Source organism: Marmota marmota, unplaced genomic scaffold (assembly GCF_001458135.2).
Source record: "Marmota marmota marmota unplaced genomic scaffold, marMar, whole genome shotgun sequence".
NCBI lineage: Eukaryota > Metazoa > Chordata > Mammalia > Rodentia > Sciuridae > Marmota > Marmota marmota.
This window is the reverse complement of record NW_026000174.1, coordinates 17,250,700-17,271,448: the sequence shown is the minus strand read 5'-3', so window position 1 is coordinate 17,271,448 and position 20,749 is coordinate 17,250,700. Positions and strand designations below refer to the sequence as shown.

The 20,749-nt window shown below is 36.8% G+C and overlaps 2 protein-coding genes across 2 annotated transcripts; one reads left to right on the top strand and one right to left on the bottom strand.

Annotated features, from left to right (window-relative positions):
- The first annotated feature begins 11,606 nt into the window (after nucleotides 1-11,606).
- LOC107160872 (olfactory receptor 52P1-like) lies at nucleotides 11,607-12,551 on the top strand. Its single transcript, XM_015507483.1, has one exon. It carries the CDS (start codon nucleotides 11,607-11,609, stop codon nucleotides 12,549-12,551), a length of 945 nt encoding a protein of 314 aa, XP_015362969.1.
- Nucleotides 12,552-18,647: 6,096 nt separating this feature from the next.
- LOC107157113 (olfactory receptor 52A5-like) lies at nucleotides 18,648-19,604 on the bottom strand. The gene has a single exon (XM_015503414.2). The coding sequence runs from the start codon at nucleotides 19,596-19,598 to the stop codon at nucleotides 18,648-18,650; it is 951 nt and encodes a 316-aa protein (XP_015358900.1). The 5' UTR covers nucleotides 19,599-19,604.
- Between the last annotated feature and the right edge of the window lie 1,145 nt (nucleotides 19,605-20,749).

Below are 20,749 nucleotides of genomic sequence, written 5' to 3'. Positions count from 1 at the left end.
GTTAAAATCCTTCCCACCTCAAGAGGCACTTCTTCCAATGGGCTGTCCTTAATGTTTATTTGCAAATGATGTCAACCATTCCTTTTCTTGACTTTAGCTTTAAGATTCATCTAGTATCTGTCCTGTACCTCAGTTGTTTGTCCCTCCCCCACCCCCCACCACCATTGTTCCTCCAGTGACATGTTGTTAAGGGCAAGGGACATATTTAAAAAATCAAGTTTTCACAGACTTTAAATCTATGTCAGAGTTTTTTTTTTTAATTAAATTCTTGTAAAGAAAGAGACTAAATGTGTAAATAATATTCATCTTCCCATCTCTGATGCTCCAGGTTTAGATATCCCCAGGTCTACCTGAAGGAACATAAATATGGATGATATTTACCCTCATGAATATATATATAAATATATACACTCTTAAAATATATTTTTTTCAATAATTTTATCTACAAACAGAGTGTTGGTTTTGTCTCTCATGCTTGCATACTTATATTTCTAAACCTCATCTGAAATATGCATATATACACAAGAATGTGTACTTGGATATAACCTGAATATGCATATTCAATTTCATTTTAAAATATGCAAACCACTATTAATTCTCTCAGTTTTCATGTGTTTATTTTCAAATACATAGATTTGCTCAAAGAAATTGACAACTTATTTCACAAGGGACTTCCACATGCCTTTGTTCAACTTTTAGGAATCATATCTTATGCATACTTACTTCTTTCAGTCTTTCTTTTCCTCACCTCTATGCTTTACCTTCACTCAAAATTGTTTTCCTTTTCTTTGGTCTCTAATACCACCCATTTCTTCCTCATTCATGACCCAAATCGTTCAATATGAAATATTCTCTTTGCATGATCATGTTCTACACTAAAATGAATGGTTTCTATTCTTGTTCTTAAAGAATCTAGAATTTTCATGACATATAAGATAAATTTTATTAGTAGAGCAAGTAAGTCTTATCTTAAAGTAGCTTTGCTCTTGAAACTAGAAGATCACAAATAATGCACAAACTTCTACATTCAGTCCATCCACTAAAATAAAAGAATAGGAGAACAAAACTGTTGAGGAAAAGGAAGGAATTAAATAGGAAGAGAGGAGAAAGGAAGAAGTATAGTGAGGGAGGGCAGGGAGCATTATATATTCCAGTTGATTTTCCTCTCCCCTTCTGAATGAAGTGGAACTATGTGGGTTTTACCTGTGAGGTACCCCCATGGATCCTCTAACTCACTTTGATTTGATTCTACACCCTCTTTCTTGAAAGGAAAGCATATACTCTATGCTCATATTTCTGGTTGTATACACTCATTTTTATCACACCCCATTTGACATTGTAGTGATTAGGTTGGAATATGCTAATATATATTGTAACATATATGTTACAATATATATATATGTAAAATTCTAAAAGTGGAAGTAAAAGGAAGAATTGAAGACTACTGCTTCATAAGACATATTGCTCAGTTTTGAATTTCAAAACAACAATTCACTAGCTCTGGTGCTCTTTATCAAGACAAATCTCAGTAACTGAATTTCTTAAATAGTTGTACATGCAGATAATATTATTTCAGAAAATAATTTAAACTTTAAATATTTTTCTTTCTAAATTATGCTTTATCTATAGTTAACACTAAGAGAGAGAAATAGTTAATGTATTAATGACAGACAGAATACTCTTTGTTACATACCAATCAACATACTTAAAAGCAATAAGAAGTTTAAAAAATTCTACATGAGTCTTGATTCCATTGGAGTTAATTTATCATGATCTTGCTAAAATCAGAAATTTAAGAAGAATATTTCAAGAGCAGTGTATAAATTGTAACCTAGAGTGGTAAACTTAAAGTAACTTCATCATGAGGAGGAGATTTTCATTAATTCTGATGACAAATGGTGGAGATTTGCCAATGAACAAGGAGAAGAGAATGATTCCAGAAAGAGGATAATTATATCAGAATGCATTCTCCTATCATTTATAATTAAAGAACCAATTAAAAATGAACAAAGGAAGAAAGGAAGAGAGGGAGGGAGGAAGAGAGGAAAAAAGACAGACTTAAGGTGGTCTTTCAAGCTGAAATAAAAGGACTCAAAAATAATACAAATTCACATGAAAAATGAAAAGCACCATTAAAGGTAATGAAATAGATAAAAATAAAAGTGTAAATATGCAAAAAAAGGCAATTTAATGCTTAGAAAAAACTGAGCTGGTGGATTTTCAGTATCAACTTTATAGCTGTGTTTATGCATCATCTTCACAGTGGTATACAAGAAGAAAAATGCCTTATAAGTTTATGTTCATGTGAATTTTAGTTAATATTAAAGAAACATACATATCTTCACATTTTTTTAATCAATGGCAACATGTTGGGGTTTAAGTGTGCAGAGTTTAGCTCCCTCAGGCCTGACATTTTGCAAGAGCTGTGGCTGTGATTTAGGTCAGCTGAGGCAAACCTCAGCTAGGAGGAGGAAAAGTTCTCTTCCCCTTATCGCAAGTCACAAGTTCTGCATGGTTTGGCCAAGAGGAAGAAGCTTCCTGCATACTTATCCTGGGAACAGTACATTCTGAAGAAACAAATGCATCCTCAGAGGAGTAGATAATGTCTACAAAGAACTTTAGGAGGGTACTTATCAAACAAACAGGAACAATTTGAATCTAGCTCTGTGTATCCGCTGAGGCATGATATTTGGACAATGTGGGTAAAGTGTTATTGAAGAATTGCTTGCTTTGTTAGAAGAAGTGTATAAAAGGAACTTGCAAATAAACTTCACCATGCAGTTGCGATTGCTGCCTTGGCTCTGCATCCCCTGTGTCCCGGTTATTTTGTGACCCTTACCCAGGGACCCGAACGCTCTAGACGTTCACAGCAACACATATCTTAGAAGAGTCAGGAACCAAGGCTACCAATCACATAAATGTTCCAGTAAGACCTTACCTAATAAACTCATTCAGTGAAAGTACACTAAACTCCTACTATGATCTAGTCTTAGCAAGGAGCATGTAAATCACATGGAAACCACGCTTCATGCAGTATATATCTGATGGGAAGGTCATATCTAGGAAGCTGCAAAAGACAAACTAAATTATATATTTAGCAAATAACTTCACATTGTAGAAACATGGCATATTCTGTCAAACATGATGTATTAACAGAGAACATGAAATGGGGGCAACCTTGGACAGAGGGTCATATTTTCTCTGAATATAGATCTGAAATATAAATGGATAAGTTTTTAAAAAGCTCGAGTTAAGAAAAGTCCATGCAGAAAAATTAGTAAGAAATATCTTAGGCATGGAAGTCAAGAAAAGCTCAAGTTGTTTAAGGACATATGGTCAACTATTATACCAGGAACAAAACAGACATTTGAAAGATTGGTGCTATTGTGGCTGAGCAAGGACATTTGTGGAGTTCAAGGGACCACCAATGTCCTTGTTTAACTGCTCCTGTGATTGTGCAGAAAGATTTCAGATGCATGGCAGAGAGTAGCAGGTATGAGTTAGAAGAGATAGGAAATGGGGAAAGGGGACACTCTCAAAGGAGAGCAGTGAATCCTTTCAGAGAGGAGAGGGGTGGCACACACCTCTTGCCCTCTAGTTGGGGACCCCAGGGAAGTTGACAAAGAGTCTTGCCCAGTTGTACTTTAGACTGTTGACAGACAGCAGAATTTTGTTCCAGGCTTCCAGGTCCCCACTGCACATGGTCTTACCCCATGGAGGGGAGTATTTACTACTGTAATGACATGTTAAAGATCCAAGGCAACTCTGGGTCACACTGGCCCATCCTGACCAGCTCTAATTTGAAAAGGTTCTTTCAAATTTTTAGGTGAGGTGTTTGAGTCTAGTTATCCTATCTCCCTGAGTTCTAGAATCTATTCTGTATAAAGATCCCAAAATTCCCCTCATGTCAGGATAAGCTGTGTTCTTCTCAACACAGAAGAGCTTTGGGGGCCTGTATTTCTCCTGTAGATAACAGGATGTTTGCTGAGGGATATGACTTAATCCAGGTAGGGCTTCAAGTAAATTACTTTAAAAGAAAGCATTAGGGGATCAGCAGAGGAAGCCAAGTTTATGGAATTATAACCTTAACCTTATGTTCCCACCACCCACATCTGTCTGTTACCTATCACTGTGGCCTCTGTATGTTAACCCCCAAGTTGTTATTTCACCACAATGGGCTGAGATAGGTTAGAATAAAGGTGGCATGTGTTGAACTCAAGTTTTTAGGATAAAATCTTTACACATAGCTCAACCAAGAATATTTTGACTCATTTATGGTCTACCTGTGATGCATATCCAGTAAAATTGTACCCAAATCTGAAACTATAAAGACCAAGGACTTAAAGGACCATCAGAGTGCTATAACCAAAACATTCCCCCATAATGTGGCTAAACCATTACCTACACATACAAGCCTCCTTTTTGCCCTAGAGTTCTTGGCCTTTCTTCTGTATACTCCCAGTTGGTTATAGCTTCTAGATGGTCCAATGCAAAGAAACTTCCTCCCATTACTCATCAACATGCAAACCTGTCAATGTAAAACCCAAATAAATCCTGTGTATGCCAATGTCACCAGAAGGTAAAACAGTTTTGCTTGATCACCCCCCAGATTTCTCCGAACCTCTACAATGTCACATGCCCTTAGGTTAAATCTATAGGCATTTGTTAATTACATTGCTCTGATATGAAAGTTAAATAGCCCTTCTCTATTATCATTTAGATGCCAAAAAGTTATTATCAAAAGTAGATCACTTAATTCAGTTTCCAAAGTGGAAAGATAGGCTTCAATTGTCTTATATATTTATATTTTTAAGAGTAATATTACCTAGTAACGTGGAGTCATTCTAGGTCTTTAAACTTAAAGCAGTTTAGCTCCATGGCTCCTGGAGAGACTATACTAACATTCCTACGAGGTGGATGAGAAGAATCCCCTTTTGGTTTGCATAAAGGAGTGGATGAGAAGGGAATTCGCTCCTTTACTTTTGTAAGCAGAGAAAAACAATTTCCTCCTACATATTCCGCCTATTGACTGTCTAGATGTTTGAGTAGGAAAGTAATCTGAATTTCACACCACTTAGATTGGCCACTCTGGTAAAGGGAAACTGATTTTCTTATGGTTGCACTGAGTAAATTAATATAAATCTAACCATAATCTGTCTACATTGCATAACACCTGCTATTCACACTCAGAGTAAAATTAGTAAAGGCGAGAATACCCAAGAGGTTATAATCACTTGAGAATGGAAGATAGTTTAGGCACATGTAAGAATCTGATGTTGTATCTCTTGCTGGCTGAGGCAGAGAAGATAAGGAATGGGTTGCTGAAGATGCAATACAGAAAAGAACAAGCTGGAAAGATATGAAACAGCAGGTAGGGAACTTTCTGACCTAAACACAAGGTTATGGAAGAGTTTAACTTAGTGATGAAATCTAGGGAAAAGATGTGAGAAGTTACCAGCAGTTAAATAGTGAACAGGATCTTTGGGGATGGTAGAGAGATCATTATTTTGAGGTATTGGATATTGAACCCAGGGCATTATGTATGCTAGGCAAGCACTCTGCCACTGAGCTACACCTCTAGCTCTTTTTATTTATTTATTTATTTTATTTTGCGGTAGGGACTTGATAAATTGTCCAAACTCATCTCAAACAATTCTCCTGAGCCAGCCTCCTGAGGTGGTAAGATGACATGTATGCATCCCCATGCCCAGCTAGAGAGAAAAAGTAAATAAAAGAACTAAGTAGTTGAAAATCTGAAGAATTCAGATAAGAACAATTTTGGAGAAGATGAAATGGGCCAGCAGCAGATATATACAAAAGGGGCAATGTTTCATAATTCAGATCTGGAAGACAGATTGTTGGTGGCAAATCATTAAAACACCGGCAGTGACAGTCCATCTGTAACCTTAAAATGAGTAAGGAACTGAGAAAGCATGGGCAAGGGAGATGGGAAGAGCATCAGCAGCAGAAGCACAAGCAAACCATACAAAAATGCAGATTCATTGAGACTCAAGGAAAATAAAAGTTGAACTGGACAGCCGAAAGTTATGCCAGAGAGGTTGGTTTACCCAGATTGCAAAGGCATTGCTTATCACTTGGATAGTTTCACTGTAAACATGGATTTAAGCATTTTGTATCAGAAGGAGTATAGACCTTCATTCAGGCATACAACATTCTTTGAATCTTTCTGAAATATTTGCATTGGTTACTGGCATTACCTTTATTAGCTGTAGCGTTCTCAACAAATTTTAAGTCAATTGTTCTTCCTTTTTTCTCACTCATTTAATTTTAATTTGTATTCCAAAGACAGCTAAAGATGAAGTGAGGGGAAAATTTTTAAATATGAATGCTAAGTCTAGTAAATGATGGTATCGGAACATAAATAGAACCCCTTTTTTGTGTGTGTATGTGGGAGTTCTAAAGTGTTATATATTTTCTGATACATTCAACAAATATATACCATATCAAGGCACTCAGTTGACCCTTGGAAATAATGCCTTCATTAATTATCTTAAGAGACAATTCATGATAATTACTCCACCTCAAAGTAATTTAGGTCTTGTAGTTTGGGAAAAGGACCTTTATCCCCAGAAGGCCACCAATCATGTATATCCTTTAACTAAGTGGAATCTGGAGTCAATCATAACTCCAGCTCCTGTTAACTGAGCATGCTTTGTATTTGCTCCTTATAGGGGTGGCTCTATGGGAGACTGTCAGCTTTGGGTTCGGTTTGAGTGAGTGAAGGCAGAGATATCAAACACGAAAAGAGAGAAGATCAAGTACGTGCACTTACACAAGTATGAGTTTCTCAAAAAGGTAATTTCCAACTTTTTGAACACCCATGGTAAAGTTAAGGATAAATACCACAGATAAATAATAATAAATATTAGAAAAAAGAATGTAGGGAAAGAGAAGGTAATGGAAATGAGATTGATCTATTTAGTTATGTGTATATGCAAATATGACCTAATGAATCCCACTAATATTCATAATTATAATATAATGGCCATCAAAAGAGTATGTGAGCAAAGGTATAATGTTTCAAAGAAGCATAGCATGTTCAGAGAATAGTTAGAAATTCAACATTGCCCAGTGAAAGTAAAGAAAGAGTAGTTGTCTAGAAGGTTGGGGAAATGGCTTATTTTGTTATTTAATGTGCAGCTCTGAGTTTGTTGAGTCTTTGCTCAGACACCTTAGTGGAATCACATTACCTACAGAATAATGAAGACATGAACTCTTTCCAGTGCTTGATTAATTAAATTCATCTTTGTGTCGGGTGATATTCTAAGTTGTTGGCATGCTTTAGTTAATTAATTTTTGCTTTTCTCACTGTACAGACTGGGAAGCTGAGGAATGAGATATAATTAACATGTAGAGAGCAAACTAAACTTCATGATGGAGATAAATGTATTTAGGAAGAACCTATGCTGGGAATAAAAACAATTAAAAGAAAGAAAAGGAGAAAACTGAAGTGTCAGCATTGCTGGTGTGACTTGATACATTTTAAGGTTTAATGAACTTTATAGCTTATAAGCTATATATCATAGTAATTGAATAGAATTGTGTAAATAATCATTTTATAAAGCCCAGGACAGACTAGGATAATTCCTAAATAACATTGACAATATTTCTAATCAAGCATGCAATTGGTTTAATGTTCTCCATATTTACCCAAATATATTGGCTCATATGAGCATATTTGCAATTGTGGTATACCTGGCGAGACCTTGCAAGCTATATGGGGGGTAAAAAGAATTCATCATATATAACTTCATTTTTATTAAACTCAAAATATTCATTATTACCTAGTCAGTAGCATATAGAGTATGCTGATAAGACTAAACCTAATTTTTAGAAGGACATAAAGGAGGCTGCAACTTACCTAAACATATTTCAAAAATATATTTTAATAACTTTTTTTTCCTGGGTGACCAGGTATTGGTCTCAGGGGTACTCAACCTCTGAGCCACATTTCAGTCCTTTATTGTATTTTATTTAGAGATAGAGTCTCACTTAGTTTCTTAATGTCTTGTTATTGCTGAGACTGGCTTTGAAATCATGATCCTCCTGCCTCAGCCTCCTGAGCCACTGGCATTACAGGACTGTACCACTGTGCCTGATGTATCTCAGTAATTTTTATACATAGTACAAAATCAGAGATAATGCTGATGGAATTAAAGGTCAAAACAGTGATAAATGCAAAAAAATTAATTTCAAATTGTTACCTAAAATAATATAATTTGTCAAGTTGAAGAGCCAAGCCAAAATTTTTCCCCTCCTTTTTGGAGGGGAATTGGTACAATTTTTTTAAAATTTAAAAAAAATTTTTGGGTTAATGCACATTAACTACACAGAATAATGGGGTTCATTGTGTTGTATTCACATATGCAAGCAAAATAAAGGCAATGTTTAAACATTTGCTTAAATCATGATCTGAAAAGTGACTTGAAGTAATGTAAACTACTGAAAGTTTAAAGGTGACTATGCATTTAATGTGTGCCACAGAAAATATTGTGTTCAGAAAAGCAAAAATAACATGAGTCCTGAAGGTATGAATTGTGTTCTAGTTCTTGTTTCTCAGTCACTCTGTGATACTATTTCTTTTCTGTAACATTGTAGGCTGCTATTTGAATTGGTACAATTTTTTAAAATTAATTTATATATTTTTTACAATTTGTTATTTATGATGGCATAATGCATTTCAGTTCATAGCACACAAATGGAGCACAATTTTACATTTCTCTGGTTGTACACAAAGTAGAATCACCCCATTCGTGTCTTCATACATGTACCTAGGGTAATGATGTCCATCACATTCCACCATCTGTTCTACCCTAATGCCCTCTCCCTACCCCTCCCTTCTCTTTGCCCTATCTAAAGTACCTCCATTCCTCCCATGCCCCCCACTCCCAATATGGATCAGCATCCACTTATCAAAGAAAGCATTCAGCCTTTGGTTTGGGATTGTCTTCCTTCACTTAGGATGAAATTCTCCAAATCCATAAATTTACCTGCAAATTCCCTGATTTTATTCTCTTTTAATGCTGAGTAATATTCCATTGTGTACATATACCTCAGTTTCTTTACCCACTCATCTATTGAAGGACATCTAGGTTGGTTCCACAATTTAGCTATTGTGAATTGTGCTGCTATAAACATTGATGTGGCTGTGTCACTGTAGTATGCTGTTGTTAAGTCCTTTGGATATAATCCAAGGAGTGGGATACTTGGGTCAAATGGTGGTTTCATTCCCAGTTTTCTAAGGAATCTCCATACTACTTTCAGATTGGTTGCACTAATTTGCAGTCCCACCAGCAATGTAAGAATGTGCCTTTTTCTACCAGTAAGATAAGAATATGCCTTTTCCCCACATCCTCACTATAACTTATTGTTGCTTCCATTCTTAGTAATGGCCATTCTGACTGAAGTGAGATGAAATCTTAGAGTGGTTCTGATTTGCATTTCTCTAATTGCTAGAGATGTTGAACATTTTTTCATATATTTGTTGATGAATCATATATCTTCTTCTGAAAAGTGTCTGTTCACTTCCATGTATTGATTGGGTTGTTTGGTTTTTTACTGATAATTTTTTTGAGTTCTTTATATATCCTGGAGATTAGTGCTCTATCTGATGTGCATGTAGTAAAAATTTGCTCCCATTCTGTAGGCTCTCTATTCACCTCACTGATTGTTTATTTTGCTGAGAAGAAGCTTTTCAGTTTGAAACTGTCCCATTTATTGATGCTTTATTTTATTTCCTGGACTTTAGAAGTCTTGTTAAGGAAGTAAGGGCCTAATCTGTCATGATGAAGATTTGTGCCTTCTTATTCTTCTATTAGGCTCAATGTCTCTGGTTTAATTCCTATGTCCTTGATCTACTTTGAGTTCAGTTTTGTGCATGGTGAGAGATAGGGGTTTAATTTCATTTTGCTGCATATGGATTTCCAGTTTTCCCAGCACAATTTGTTGAAGAGGCTATCTTTTATCCAAAATATTTTTGGTGGCTTTGTCTAGTATGAGATAACTGTATTTATGTGTGTTTTTCTCTGTGTCCTCTATTCTGAACCATTGGTCTACAAGTCTATTTTGGTGCCAATACCATGCCATTTTTGTTACTATTGCTCTGTAATATAGTTGAATTTCTGGTATTGTGATGCCTCTTGCTTCACTTTTCTTGCTAAGGATTGCTTTGGCTATTCTGGAACACAATATTCAGCTTACATATTTTTCCAAGTTAAAATTGACACATGAAAAGTTCCAAAGACAGTGTCCTTTTCATGTTAGGAACAACTAAATATCATTATCTTTTATTATTTTGTATATGAATGCAATTAACTATGATCATACCAATAGTGAAATTATCAAAAGAGTACTAGGTGAGTAGAGTAATCTCTGTTGTGACTAACATGTCAGGATACTGTTAAGGTGCTATTTCAAAATCCCAAATAAAACCTTGGGTCTTTTTGAAGCAAAGACAAAGGATGTATTCTGGCCAGGCCCAAGGAAGCAAAAAGCAGAGAGTTCTGTAGCCCGAGGCATTGAACATTGGTGGGAAGCTACTTAAAAACAGAAAAACCATAAAAAATGGGGGGCAGCAGAGGTAAGTTCAATCATAAGACACATTTCATAGAGTGCAAAGCACCAAGTTAAATACATTCTCAGAATTTACACCTTTTTGTACCAACTCAGGAAGCAAGCTAGAGTAAGCTCCATAGTTTAAAGACATTGTGGTCAGGATGCAGTGGGTGGAGGTGGAGATGCCAGCTTCTATGCAAGTGGTCACATGTGTAAAGGGGAGCCAGCTTCACCCAGGTGACATGTCTGAACAAAATGGGGTCTTCCAGACCTAATTTTTAAATTAGCACATAACAATACACATGATGAAAGTTAAGAGGAACAGGACAGATGGGAGAGTGTATAGAAATGTGTAGGAAGGAAACTCAGATATCTGAAAATTAAACATAAAATAAGTGGGTATTTTCACTTGAAAAAGAATTCGGTAGAAACATGCATGTTACTCTCAACTGTTGAATCCATTAAGCCTGTGGAGCTCCAAAGGTTTAGGGTTATATTCCTCAAGGGTCCTGTGATTACCTTCTGAGAAATACTAGGAAAAACAAATTTGCAGTGGCCCCTCTACAAAATGAAAAACCTTACCTGAGAGTACTCAGATGTTAGCTAGAAAATTGTCTTTCAGGATGATACTAAAACTAAGAAAATGGAGTAGAGGATTTCTAAGACCCTTTTCATTTATAAAATCTTATATCAAAAGTTAATTTGGCTTATGATTAAACCAAACTAAATTCAGAGAGCATTATTCATTTTTTACTTTATTGTTCACAGATAATTAGCAACAATTTTAAAGGAAATTCATCAGATTCTTGACTTGTGCAGCTAGTGCTTTCTGCCTGGCTGCATGGTTTTTTGTTAGTATCACTAAGTTTCCCCTCACCCTCCCCACTCTAAGTTCAGAAAGCTTTCTAATGTGATGGTTTGGAAACTTCCAGACACGTTTTTCATTTGTTTTCAGATTTATGGTAATGACTTTGGCAGAACACTTTTGCCTTCGGAGGACTCTTTCACAGAAGACAGAAGGCATCTGCACCATGGAACCAGCCAATAAGTCTGAAATATCTCCAAACAGGTTCTTGCTGATGGGCATCCCAGGGCTAGAGCACTTGCACGTCTGGATTGGGATTCCCTTCTGCTCCATGTATGTGGTGGCTGTGGTGGGGAATGTGACCATCCTGGCTGTGGTGAGGGCAGAGCGAAGTCTTCAGGAGCCCATGTTTCTGTTCCTGTGCATGCTCTCAGTGACTGACCTGGTGCTGTCCACGTCCACGCTACCGCGCATGCTCTGTCTCTTCTGGCTGGGAGCCCACCACATAGCCTTTGAAGCTTGCCTGGCTCAAATGTTCTTCATCCACAGTTTTGCTGCCATGGAATCAGGCTTCTTCTTGGCCATGGCCATTGACCGGTACGTGGCCATCTGTGACCCACTGCATCACGCCACGGTTCTCACCCACAATCGCATTGCCAAAATGGGAGCTGCTGTGCTAGTGAGGGGAGTAGCCTTCTTTTCCCCACACCCCATCCTGCTCAAGCAGCTCCCCTACTGCAGAACTCGAATCATCGCACACACCTACTGCGAGTTCATGGCTGTGGTGAAGCTGGCGTGTGTGGACATAGGAGCCACTAAGCGTTACAGCCTCAGTGTAGCATTTATGATTGGTTCCTGTGATTGTTTCTTCATTGCTTTTTCTTATGCGCTAATCCTCCGTGCAGTCTTTCGTCTTCCCTCCAGAGAAGCCCGTCTGAAAGCTCTGGGCACATGTGGCTCCCATGTCTGTGTCATCCTTGTTTTCTACTCTACTGCTGGCTTCACTTTCCTGACTCATCGCTTTGGACATAATGTGGCCCCCCAAGTTCACATCTTCATTGCAAATATGTACCTTGTGGTACCCCCCTTCCTGAACCCCATTGTTTATGGTATTAAGACAAAGAAAATTCGAGAGCATGTTCTTAGTTCTCTAAGGGTAAAACTTTCCTGATTATACTGAAACTATTTGCAAACACAGTAACAGATAAAGAAGGAAACAGAATAAATAATTGATCCATTTATCATATCTGACATTAAATATTTTTTTAGTGGAAATCAGATACTTCATTAGATCATATTGGGAAACAATGAGTACATGTTATATAAGTTCCCTTATATTATAAAACTAACAGTTGTGATATTTGTTGTGTGCTCCTGAACTTATTTAGAGTTTAATGCACATTGAGCAAATCTCTGGTTCATTGGTGGTACCAACTGAATGAGATAATGTAATTAATGGGCTCCAATTAAGGATTTTTTTTAAAAAAAATTATATATATATAATGGTTTTCCAATTAAGTTTTTTTTTTCAAATTTGAAAACTATTCCATAAAAATAACCTGTCAAACATTCCCAACATTTCTGTCAATTATTCTGTCCTAGAGACAAAAATGGAAGAAGTGTGGTTTCCTTTCTATCTCCTTCTTCCTTCAGCTCCATTAAATACCACTGTTCAGCCTTCTGCTTCCCAGGAGGACAACTTCAACAATTTCTACTGAAGTTTGCAAAGCAGTAGTTTTTAATTGCTATTTCAAGTCCAAATCTGTGTCATAAACCATGAATTATAACCATGCTCTAGAAAGCAAATTACAATTTATGAAGCACTTTTTATAAGCATCTTTACTGTTTTGCAAATTAAACTCTCTTTAAAAGTTTATTTTATGGTGGTAAAAACATTTTATGTGAGGTCTACCCTTTAGATGCATGCTACATAATACAGTACCTGTGGATAGCAGTTCACCAAGTAAACTGTTCACCTCCTTGAAATACCTATTACCCTTTGTACTCCCCGCATTTGTCTTTTTGATAGGAGGTGACTGAAACATGAGGTTAAAAAGATAATTCTATAAATGGGCCCAATGTGCTAACCCCCATATGCTTTCTTTTCCAGGATGCAATTTACGTGCATCCCTGCCTGGCTCAAGTGGATAGGCTAGGTCACATTCCTCAGCAAACTACCTGTTATCTGCACGAGAAATTCAGGCCTGAAATAATAAGAAATAAGAGGAATCCACGTTAGCCTGGAGAGGGAGAATTTTGTGACCCTTTTCATAGACCTGATCCTAAAACTCAGGGAGATAAGGATAATTCCTCCTGTTTAAAAAAAAATCTGTAAGAATTTATAGTTAAGAATCCAATTAGAACTTGTCAACATGGCCAATGTGACCTAGAGTTGTCATGGCAGTGGGCCTTGAAAGTCTGACGCCATCTTGCTGTTAGTCAAAAGTCAGGAGGTGAACCTGGGCAGGACTCTCTGGTAACTTCTCTGCAATCTCCTATAAAACTGTAGCAGAGGAGAGGCACGTTGTCCCTTTCCTTTCTGAGAAGACCCACTCTCTCTTTAGATGTCCACTTTCCCTTTTCCTATCCGTTCAATAAACTCATTCCTGTTAATCTGAGTGACATGTCTGATAACTTTCTGACTTGATCCCCAGAATCAGGGTTTGGTGGGGGAGGGGATTCTTCATGCTGCTTCCTTTTCTGTAACAATTTGAATTGAGCCAAATTTAATATGCAGCCTTGAAATTACTTAATTATTTCGTTATTGTTTCTTCACCCAACCAATCACCAACATGTCCCTGCACATTCCCACTACCTTTTTTCCTACCTCACAAGTGTATGCATCTCTAAAAAGTTTTAGCCTTTTTAGTTCTAACTTCTCTGTTTTTCAAATTGCTTGGAAACTGGAACTGAAGTCTTCTTTTTCAGACACCTCCTTTCATCCAGTTAAAATCTTCAGCATCCCGTTCCTCAAGGTAGATGTGAACTCCTTATTGGAGTCATTGCATGACTAGATACCAGTGTGAAAAGAGTCAGTCAGGAGCTCTCTTCTCAACAAATCACAGGACAGGCATATCAATCCAATCCAACACTATTGCTTTGCTTCCAAAAAACTTACATTATTTACTAATCTATCGGTACTTCTGGTATCTGGAAGACATTTCCCTCAGTCTTTCTTAGTTAAAAATTCTTCACAGCTCAAAAAACACTTCTTTCAATAGCTGTCCTTACTGCCTGCCTTCACATGTCAACCAACCCTTTTACATATTCATAGATTCATCTATGACCTATCCCATACCTCAGTTGTTTGTTTCCAGACTTGCCATTGTTCCCATAGTGACATGTTTTAAGGGTAGAGCCATTCCCAGAGATTCTGTTTATTCAGAGGCTTTAAACCCTGTCATAGTTTTTGTTGTTGTTGTTGTTTGTTTGTTTTGTTTTTTGTTTTAAAAGTTTCTAAACAATTCAAACACCATGGATCTCCTTATCCACACAAACATGCACAAATACATATTTTTCTTTCCTACACATATTTCTAAGTCATTTTTTATCTATAAACAATCTGTTGGCTCTGTCTCTTTTTCTTTCATGTTTTCCCAGTACATTCATGTACTTCACCTGAGCTATGCATACATATACACAAATTGCATATGTTTATATATTAGATATGCATATTAAAGTGTTCTGACAAATCTCACAGCCTGTAGATGCCACTTTCCATGTACATAAATTTGCTTAAATAAATTGACAATTGTTGGGTTACAGTGCTAGGCCAGCTACGCCTGACATATGTTGTTGTCCATTTCAGAGGTTCCCAATGCCACACATTTCTTCCTCATTCATGATTAATATCACATGGTATAAAATATTCTCCTTGAATTATGAATAGTTTGTCGGTTCTTATTTTCATAGAATCTGGAATCCCTGTGGCATGTAAGTTTGATGAATGTTTATACAATGGGTAAGTCTCATTTTAAAAAAGCTTCTCTCTCAAAAAACAGAAAGATCATAAAAATACACAGGCTTATACATTCGGCCCATCCACCAAAATAAAAGAATAAGAGAATGAAAGAAGGGAAGAAAAGAAGGGGTGAAATTGAGAGAAATAGAGTGGAACAAGGAGAGAGGGTAGAAAGAAGCATTTTGTTTTAGCTGATTTTTCTCTCCATCTTCTGATAGTGAAGTATCAGCTGTATTTCTAAGTTTTATTTAAAAGATGTTCTTTTACCTTCAGCGGACCAGTGTGTTCCTTGAATATAGTCTCCTTCTCAATTATTATGCTTACCTTTTTCAGAAGTATAAACAACTGCAGGGTTTAGAGTTTGGGTTGGCTATAATTAATTGAATCTTCTCTTGAGTTTGGTCACATGCCGATGGGAGGGGGAATGGGGCTGGAATCAGTTGAGTGTCTGAGGAGGATAAGTATTCAGTATGACAACCTCACTGATAAGCCTGGGTCCTTTGAATTCCTTGCCATTGTTTCTTCCTCATAATAGCCTTGTTTTCTTACATGGTATTCCAGGACTTCAGTAGGTAAAAGATTCAAGTGCTAGACCAGCTTTGCCCAACATACAAAACCCTTAGCATCATTTCCACAGTATTTTACTGCTCAAAGCAATCGAAGAATCTGCTCATATTCAGAAAATGGGAAGTAGACTCCCTTCTTGATGGTTACATTGCAGAATGATGTGGTTTGAAAAATACTGTTGTGAAAAACAGTGCCATAGATCCCTTTCTGCCTACATGAATTCATGTCCCTTTCATGTGGTATTCTTTAACAAATATTTAGTTAAGATAATCCACATCAAATAAAATGAATAAATGGTAAATGGCAAAACAGATGCGTCAATTTTGTATATGAGACTATGGCAGGAGGATTGAAACTATCCTCCACTAGTATATTCTATTCTTCAAAGAGAATTACTTTATATTATCGAGAAATCTAACTCCCTTGATCCATTGTTTGTGTATCTTTCTATAAAAGGATATAAATGGAATTCTATTTTGCACACGAAGTATCCAAAACGATTTTCATTAAAAATATTAAGTCTAGTATAAGAAGGTGATCCAATATGACTCAGTATTTCAGACAAGATTACAAAAATAAAGGTCCTCTGACCACTATCTTATGTCCCTGGAAAACTAAGGATGACTCATAATTTTTAGTTAAAAAAATACTATAACAAAACACCACTTTCCACTAAATCTGGTTACCTGTGGAGTCTTTACTGGAAATATGGTGTTTCTCTTACACTTCTAAACAGCTGGCACTTTAATTTAGATTGCTTAACACAAATATTAGACTTCTTAGTATCTAATGCCAAAATATTAATTATTTTACAAAGATAATTTCACAGGGAATGGGAGTTCTTTGCCACTGTACAATCTATGATGTATCCAACAGAGTCCACTACTTTGTTATCTTCCCCATGAAATGATGAAGGAAATTCAGAGAATAAAACTCCTGCCTCCATATTTTTGTAGTGTGTTTTCCTAGTAAATACTTTAAAAAAAATTGGTGCTTTTTAAAAATTGCTCATATTCTCTCAGACTAATTTAGAAGTTGCTTGTAGACAATTCCTGGCCAGGCCAATGATTTCCCATGACTCTGGTATAAGACCTTTCTCTGGTTTGGGGGGTAAGATCTACCCAATTGCAATGTGTGCGAAGTGTTGGGAATGTGATATCCTAGGAGGTACCATCGGACAATCAAGAATGGGATCACTGAATAAATATCTCATATTTCTAGCCACTCTGTAGGCCAATGTGAAGTCCTATTTCTTATGGTTTTTTCCAAGTATCCCTAGCAAGAGAGAGCTCTTATAATCCATAGTAGTTACTTATTCAGTAGTAGATATTTATTGGCTTTCTCCCATTACTGTCTTGCTTGCTCCCACTTCCACAAGATTTTTCTTGAATCTATTTCCCAAATGTACTATTTACACCCAAATTCTTTTGGGTTTGCTTTGTATGGACACTTGATAGGAGACCCTTGACATTAATCCACTGTTTTAGATTGAGACCATAAGGTGAACTTTGATCTTCCTTTCTTATTCTAGATTATAATATAAGCCATTAAAATTACCATCAAAAGGGGAGGGGAAAAAAAACGCTATAGTGAGTGGAGAGACCAGATGAGTTGCTATAGTGTTCCCGTGGCGGTAGTCATGGTGGTGTATATGTGCTCAAGTAACAGAGGCTCTGGAGAGGAAGGTCTGACATGACAGGAGACTAACGAAGATAGGGTTAAACTTCAATGTCTTGGGTTTTCTTCACCAGCTTCTAAATCCTTTTGATCCATAGGGATAAGAACATGTGAGAAGACAATGCCATGGGTTCCTCATCACAGTCTTTCATTAATTTAATTGATCGGGTCTTAAAACTCTTGAAATTATCTCCTAATGACTTTTTTGGTAAAAAATAAGTTTATTAAGAGTTTCAACACAAAGGTGGATAATGGGCTTCATCCAAGGACATCAGAGGCAATTCTGGCCTGAGAAGTTGAATTGTTTGCTCGCCCAATAAAATCACTTTGTTTTTTCAGGTAAATAAAACCGAATATTAGATAACTGGAATATTAATACATAATCCCCTGCTGCAGAATGATTTGTATGTTTTGGTCACTGATGGAGAGATGAAACTGTTTTTCTTGATTTGTAGTATAAATCATACCTATACATCTATGGGAATTATAATGATAAAAACTGAATTTAAATAATGGTAAATAATATTTCATCATCTGAATAAAATGTTTTTATTCAAATATCACACTTCCCATGACTACCTCTGAGGTCTTCTACTATTTCTTAAATTCTACACTAGTTGCTCCTCATAGTGAAATTAATTTTTTTTTTACCATAGCCTAACTAAAATTAAAATACGTTTGTACGATATTCTTATATCATCACCATAGAATCAAAGAATATGTTCTTGGGTCACATTCAAAAGATAAATTACCTTTAACATTGCAGAAATACTCAATAGATATATGAATAGGAAGGAATAAAAAAAAGAGGAAATAAGGATGGAAAGAAAAAAGACAAAAAGGAAGATCAGAAAAGAAAAAGGGATAAATGGAGGGATGATAAGAATTTATGAGACACACACAAACTTTTTTTGCCAGGTTTATCTCCTGTTATGACTGTTCATCTTTGTAATATAAATTTTTAGGGGGCATTGTAATGTAAAAATTTCACAAATATGGCCACATATAGTTCACCTTAAACAGGCACATTTATATTTTTCCTCTGACATATTACCTGTTGGCTCATTGCTGGGTGGCAGACTTTAGAACAAACATCTGAGCAACCCTTCTTCGGATCTCCCTGGTCTTCACACCATAGACAATGGGGTTGAGGGCAGGGGGCACAAGCAGATAGATGGTGGACAAGAGGATGTGGACATAGGGTAATACATGACCAAAACGGTGACTGAAGAAGGAAAAAAAGGCAAGGATATAAAACTCCAGGAAGACAACGATATGAGCAGTACATGTGTTGAATGCTTTGATTCGTGCCTCTTTCTGGGGAAGATGAAAAACAGCTTGAAAAATCAGAATGTAGGAGATGAAGACAAAGATCATGTCAAAACCTAGAATTGCAAAAGCCACAAAGAGCCCATATGATTTGTTAATACGGACATCTTCTGCAGCCAACTTGACTACAGCCATGTGCTCACAGTAAGAATGGACAATAACCAGAGAGTGGAAAAAATTCAGTCTTTTGAGTAGAATGGGTAAAATACCAACAAGCACTGTTGCCCGAATTGCCACCATCAGCACCACTCGAGTTAGAAAGAAAGGTGTGAGAATGGATGTGTGGCGCAAAGGATTACAGATGGCAACATAGCGGTCAAAGGCCATGGCCAATAGGATGCCAGACTCCATGCTCTGCAAGGCGTGAATGAAGAAGAGCTGGGTGAGGCAAGCATCAAAGGCCATGGAGTAAGAATCAAACCAGAAGATGGCCAACATCTTAGGAGCAATGGCCACACAGAGACCCAGGTCAGTTGCTGACAGTACTGCCAGGAAGATGTACATTGGTTGGTGCAGACTGCGTTCTATAGGGATAATGATTAGCAAGAAGGTGTTCCCCAGGAGAGCCACCAGACATACACCAAGGAAAGGAAATCCAATCCAAAACTGCACATGCTGTAGTCCAGGGATACCAATCAGGATCACTGTCTTTGGGTTCAGATATGACATGTTGGTGGATCCCATGGGGCTGCTAAGTCTTCTAATCATCATTTATTCTCTTACCTATCAGAGAAAAATCATGAATGGGAAGGAAGAAGGTCACTCCTTTATATTTCCTCTAGGAATAGGATAAATATGGATGAAAATGCCACCAAGTGACTTTAAATCTTTGGGCATTAACTTAGGTCAATATTAGAATAGTGTTCTTGGATATTGTTTTAAAAAGCCAATGTGTATGGTATGTGCATGAATAAATGTATCACACTGAAACCCATTATTCTTCATAATTAATATGCATTAATAAAAAGCCAATGTGATATCTGTGGCTGAGGAATGTGATTCAGTGTTCATCCCCTGGAAAGTGTCTAAATGAAAATTATGATTCAAAAATAATTGATTCTACTAGGCTTTGGAGTCTTCTCAAAATGTCACAAAGGCAATTATAAATTTTTTTCCATATCCATCTCCAAACTCCAGACATATATCATATTAAGTTAAATCCCCTTGCAACCTTTGAATTTGTAGTGTAGATTCTCAGTCTCATAACATTATTCCATCCACTCAAAGCTCAGAATCTTCAGGTAGTCTTAGCCTTGCCCAATTTTCCCATGTTCTCTAGATTAGGGTGAACAATACCTTCTCCCACATTTTAGGAATTGCTTCTCAGATCAGGAAACAGAATATTGTTCTTTCAACAATATTGAATGTTTACCTACATGTATGTCAATTCTCCAGGCTCTTGTAGGCATTATGCAGGAGTTATTCTTTTACTAGTAGCTGTTGAGCATGTTCGAGTCACTGAGTTAATTCCAGTTCATGAATGTAAGCAGAATAGGGTGGGAGGTGAAGTCCATATTCACAGATCTTAGAAGAGATAGCAAGTTGAAGAGATTGATAAGAAATCTATTGAATAAAAAAAGTATATCATAAATTAGGATAAGATGTAGCTTGTCAGGGACTAGAAGGAAATTCTCCTTCAAAAAATAGCCTGACAGCCCCCTAGGAGACATCCTGCCTGGGAGACATCCTGCAGCTACCTATCTCCCTGGAACATCCTGCGGTTATCAGGATCATCAGACATCTTTATCAGGATCATCAGACATCTTGCAGCTGGCAGTTTTACCACCCACATCCAGCAATTGCTGATTAGAGAGCTTCCCCATCCCCAGCATATA

Bases quoted from the DNA above. Each gene is read 5' to 3' on its own strand.
- LOC107160872 (XM_015507483.1), top strand. From the start codon at position 11,607: ATGGAACCAGCCAATAAGTCTGAAATATCTCCAAACAGGTTCTTGCTG.
- LOC107157113 (XM_015503414.2), bottom strand. From the start codon at position 19,598: ATGGGATCCACCAACATGTCATATCTGAACCCAAAGACAGTGATCCTG.